The sequence below is a fragment of the Triticum urartu genome, unplaced genomic scaffold, assembly GCF_003073215.2.
Source record: "Triticum urartu cultivar G1812 unplaced genomic scaffold, Tu2.1 TuUngrouped_contig_4959, whole genome shotgun sequence".
NCBI classification, from domain to species: domain Eukaryota; kingdom Viridiplantae; phylum Streptophyta; class Magnoliopsida; order Poales; family Poaceae; genus Triticum; species Triticum urartu.
In genome coordinates this window covers 3,429-8,867 of record NW_024115592.1, presented here as the reverse complement: position 1 = coordinate 8,867, position 5,439 = coordinate 3,429, and the positions used below count along the sequence as shown (strand labels likewise).

General features: G+C 46.8%; 1 protein-coding gene and 1 pseudogene across 1 annotated transcript; both read left to right on the top strand.

The window, feature by feature from the left end:
- Nucleotides 1–6: 6 nt before the first annotated feature.
- Nucleotides 7–778, top strand: LOC125528564 (phosphoenolpyruvate carboxylase 2-like). The gene is made up of 2 exons (XM_048693016.1): nucleotides 7–266; nucleotides 366–778. Exons 1-2 carry the CDS (start codon nucleotides 54–56, stop codon nucleotides 654–656), a joined length of 504 nt encoding a protein of 167 aa, XP_048548973.1. The 5' UTR covers nucleotides 7–53; the 3' UTR covers nucleotides 657–778.
- A 927-nt stretch (nucleotides 779–1,705) lies between these two features.
- On the top strand, nucleotides 1,706–1,844 carry LOC125528565 (annotated as a pseudogene).
- Nucleotides 1,845–5,439: the final 3,595 nt, after the last annotated feature.

Here is a 5,439-nt window from a genome sequence, read left to right as displayed (position 1 = left end):
CGCCATCCCCCCTCCCGGGGTGGGTGGCTTTCGCCGCCGCCTTCCGGCACGCCATGGACAGGCCCGGCGGCCTCGCCACGCTCCGGGAGATGTACGACGAGTGGCCGTTCTTCCGCGTCACCATCGACCTCCTCGAGATGGTGTTCGCCAAGGGCGACCCCGGCATCGCCGCGCTCTACGACAAGCTCCTCGTCCCCGAAGACCTCTGGCCCTTCGGGGAGCAGCTCAGAGCCAACTACGCCGAGACACAGAGCCTCCTCCTAAAGGTGAGTGAGCTCTCGATCCCTTCAGCTGCCTGAAATATTGCAGACGATGAGATCATGTCACCATGGATGCGCATTTCTTGATCTTGCATGTGTGTGTAGGTTGCTGGGCACGAAGACCTGCTGGAGAGCGACCCGTACCTGAGGCAGCGGCTGTTGCTGCGGGACTCGTACATCACGGCGCTGAACGTGTGCCAGGCGTACACGCTGAAGAGGATCAGGGACGGCGAGTTCAGGCCGGCAACGCGGCCGCCGCTGTCCAAGGAGTTCATCGACGAGACGGCGGAGAGCCTGATGGAGCTCAACCCCAGCAGCGAGTACGACCCCGGGCTGGAGGACACGCTCATCCTCACCATGAAGGGAATCGCCGCGGGCATGCAGAACACGGGCTGATTCTGAATTTTTCTTCTTGGGTGGACTCTCATGTCCTGGTCATGGATTTGTGACCCTCTTTTTTTTTCTGAAAATAGTAGAAGGATCGGTGAAAGTGGAAATGTGCATTGGTTTTTGCGTTTTTTTTTCCTTCGAATTAGTGAGCCTCGGGCCTCCAATGTCATATCACAGTTCGGCAACGTGGTTCACAAGGGGAAAGACCTTAAATCAAACTTTTTAGAGATATAAATGGAGAGAGAGAGCACAGCGGGCGCTAGATTAGTCGCCCGGCTGAATAAACTCATCAGTGTTAGAATATTGTTAGAGATAGATCTTGATGTATTCGGTTAGCTAAGATAAAGCTAAACCGAACCCTAGGCTGTTCAGATTTGTATCTTATCTCTATCTTCTTGTACCACAAGTTTTGTAACAATCCCTTCATGTAAATGCCGTGATCAAGGGCTATTCTGATCCTATATAAACACTCAACCAGCGGCCTACTACGGTAGGTAGAAACGCTTCCGAAAATTCACATGGTAATCAGAGCCTTCCTTCCAAAATACATCTAGCTTTCCTTCCCAACCGCAGCCATGTCATCGTCCTCCCACAGCACCGCCAATCCCCTGAATAATCAGATCACAGAAAAGCTTACCCGTGACAATTTCCTTCTGTGGAAGACCCAACTCCTTCCCCAGATTCGTGCTGCTTCCCTTTTCGGATACCTTGATGGATCCATCCCTGAGCCGGAGCCTACCATATCCACCACAGACAAAGATGGCAAGGTCACGAACCTGCCAAACCCAGAGCATGCAGCCTGGGTCGTTCAGGACCAGCAAGTGCTGGGCTATCTCCTGACGTCCGTCTCCAAAGAAGTCCTGACACAGATGGTGTCGGTCGAGACGGCGCACGCGGCATGGACCGCCCTGACGAACATGTTCGTCTCCAATTCGCGCTCCCGCATCAACAATCTTCGGATCTCCCTCTCCAATGCAGAGAAGGGAAATCAGTCGGTGGCCGTCTACTTCGCCCGCATGAGGTCGCTTGCTGATGAGCTAGCGGCTGCAGGCAGACCCCTCGAGGACGACGAGCTCATCTCCTTCATCTTGGCCGGCCTCGACATGGAATACAACCCCCTGGTATCCGCCCTCGACGCTCGCACTGAACCTCTCACCCTCGATGTACTGTACTCGCAGATGGCCAACTTCGATCAGAGAGTTGAGCTCCTGCAACGATCCGGTGGTGGCTTCAAATCGTCTGCAAACTCAGCTGCTCGTGGGCGTGGTCAGCAGCGCGGACGCGGCGCGCCCGGTCACATCGCCATGGAGTGCTGGTACAGGTTCACTGATGATTATCTTCCAGAAGAAAAAGTGGGGGGATCGGCCACTACATCCTCCTACGGGGTGGATACCAACTGGTATGCAGATAGCGGCGCTACAGATCACATCACCGGGGAGCTCGAGAAGCTAACCGTTCGAGACAAGTACCGCGGGCATGATCAGATCCACACTGCTGATGGTGCAGGTATGAGCATTAGCCATATTGGACATTCCTCTATTAATACCCCTAGTGATACTCTTCATCTAAACAAAGTTTTGCATGCCCCCACTGCCTCACGAAATCTTATTTCCGTTCATCGTCTCACCCTTGACAATCATATTTATATTGAATTTTGGCCTTATTTCTTTCTTATTAAGGATCAGGCCACGGGGAGGGTGCTGCATCGAGGCAGATGTAGAGGAGGACTTTATCCATTGCTTCCATCTAGGACATCAAATAAACAAGCGTTTGGTGCTGTCAAGATATCTTCATCGCGATGGCACGATCGCCTTGGCCATCCTTCTTTTCAAATAGTTCAACGTGTGCTTAGGAATAATAAACTCTCTTATCATGGGGAGCCAAACTTTGAGTCGGTGTGTGACTCATGCCAATGTGCAAAAAGTCACCAATTACCTTATCCCGTGTCTACTAGTGTATCTACCAAACCTCTTGAGTTAATCTTTTCTGATGTATGGGGAGATGCCCCTCTTTCTGTTGGTAGATACAAGTATTATGTTAGCTTCATTGATGATTATACCAAGTTTTCATGGATTTATCTCATTAAGAAAAAATCCGATGTCTTTGAAGTTTTTCATAATTTCCAAGCATTCGTTGAACGTCAATTTGATGCCAAAATACTCACTGTCCAATCTGATTGGGGTGGGGAGTACGAGAAACTAAACTCATTTTTCCAAAAGATTGGAATTGCTCATCATGTTTCTTGTCCACATGCTCATCAGCAAAACGGATCTGCCGAAAGAAAACATCGTCATATCGTTGAAGTAGGTCTTGCACTTCTTGCAAACGCCTCTATGCCCTTAAAATTTTGGGATGAGGCTTTTCTTGCTGCCACATATCTTATCAACATTTTGCCAAGTAGTGTCATCAATTTTGACACCCCGTATGAACGACTATATCAAAAAAAACCCAACTATGAATCCCTACGTGTGTTTGGATGCGCCTGCTGGCCCAACCTCAGGCCATACAACGCTCGCAAGCTTGCCTTTCGTTCCAAACAATGTGTTTTCCTAGGTTATAGTCCTCGACACAAGGGGGTCAAGTGTCTAGATGTCTCTACCAGCCGAGTATATGTCTCTCGTGATGTCATATTTGATGAAACCGTCTTTCCATTTGCATCACTTCATCCTAATGCTGGGGCTCTCCTACGTAAAGAAATTTTGCTCCTTCCCGATCATCTTCACTCATCCACCTTTTTTGATCATGGGGGTAGTAATGGAGATGACCAAAATAATATGGCTATTACTCGTACTAATCCGCGTTGTCCAGATGATGCAGAAAGTGCAGGAGAAAATTTGGCAGAAAATGATGCAAATTTGGTGCCAAACGGACTAAATATGGGGTCTATACCGTATGTCACGCTAAGAGACAGCGGCACAAGATCCGGTGCAGGTCCGTGCATGCAATCCCATGCAGATATGGGTGCAGACAGCACTGGATCTGGCGCAGCGTCAGCGCCAGGCAGTGGCGGCAGCGCGTCATCGTTCCCAGTGCCGCATGGAACAAGTGCTTCTGGATCTTCCGTGCAAAGTGAAGATTCTCCAACTCCAGAAGCTCCTGTTTTAGGGCGTACACGACTCCAAACAGGGATCCGGAAGCCACTGTTGCCTTCATACGGTACAGTTTTATATGAAAAAAATTTCAAAGTTAAATATGCTTCGTTATGTTCCACAGGTGAACCACAGAGTGTTCAAGAAGCCTTGGATGATAAAAGATGGAGAACAGCAATGGATGAAGAATACCAAGCACTCATGAAGAACAAAACATGGCATCTCGTTCCTGCAAACAGTGGTAAAAATATCATAGACTGTAAATGGGTATACAGAATTAAAAAGAAAGCTGATGGTAGCATAGATAGGTATAAAGCCAGATTAGTAGCAAAAGGGTTTAAGCAACGATATGGTATAGACTATGAAGATACCTTCAGTCCAGTTGTTAAAGCAGCTACTATTCGACTTGTTCTATCTATTGCTGTATCCAGGGGTTGGAGCTTGCGACAGCTAGATGTTCAGAACGCGTTCCTTCATGGTGTTCTGGAAGAAGAGGTCTACATGAGGCAACCACCAGGTTATGAAAGTAAAAACTCACCCTTTCATGTGTGCAAACTGGACAAGGCACTCTATGGGCTTAAACAAGCTCCAAGGGCATGGTACGCTCGGTTGAGCTCTAAACTTCAGCAGTTAGGATTTGTTCCATCAAAGGCTGACACCTCACTTTTTATCTTCAATAAGTCCATGGTGACCATATTTGTTCTTATTTATGTTGATGATATTATTGTGACAAGCTCTTCTCAAGAAGCAGTGTCAGCATTATTAAAGGATTTGAGCTCAACCTTCGCTCTAAAAGATCTGGGAGATCTGCATTTCTTCCTTGGCATAGAGGTAAAGAAAATTGATGATGGTATTGTGTTAACACAAGAAAAATATGCCTTGGATCTTCTAACCAAAGTGGGTATGAAAGACTGCAAGCCAGCACCCACACCTTTGTCTAGTACTGAAAAATTATCAGCTCATGATGGAGAGCTTCTTTCATCAGAAGATGGTACAAGGTACAGAAGTATTGTTGGTGCATTACAGTATTTGACTCTTACAAGGCCAGATATCTCTTTTTCAGTCAATAAAATATGTCAATATTTGCATGCACCAACCACAGTCCATTGGACTGCAGCTAAAAGAATTCTTAGATATGTCAAGCACACTATGAATTCAGGATTAGCTTATAGAAAGTCATCCTCTACTCTTTTGAGTGCCTTCTCAGATGCAGACTGGGCAGGTGATATTGATGATAGAAGGTCAACAGGTGGTTTTGCAGTTTACTTTGGTCCAAATTTAATATCTTGGAGTGCCAGGAAACAGGCTACTGTGTCTAGATCAAGTACAGAGGCAGAATATAAATCTGTAGCCAATGCAACTGCAGAAATCATTTGGGTTCAGTCACTTCTAAAAGAACTCCGAGTATTTACTAGACAAATTCCATGTCTTTGGTGTGATAATCTTGGAGCTACTTATTTATTTGCTAATCCTGTGTTCCATGCTCGAACCAAGCACATTGAAATTGACTATCATTTTGTCAGAGAAAGAGTAGCAAACAAACTTCTTGATGTAAGGTTTGTTTCTTCAAAGGATCAGATTGCTGATGGGTTTACGAAGGCATTGCCTGTAAGAAACTTGGAGAACTTTAGGCGCAATCTCACCTTGACCAAGGTGTGATTGAGAGGGGATGTTAGAATATTGTTAGAGATAGATCTTGA

Coding starts and splice junctions, on each gene's coding strand:
- LOC125528564 (XM_048693016.1), top strand. CDS start 54: ATGGACAGGCCCGGCGGCCTCGCCACGCTCCGGGAGATGTACGACGAG. Junction 267..365: donor CACAGAGCCTCCTCCTAAAG/GTGAGTGAGCTC, acceptor ATGTGTGTGTAG/GTTGCTGGGCACGAAGACCT.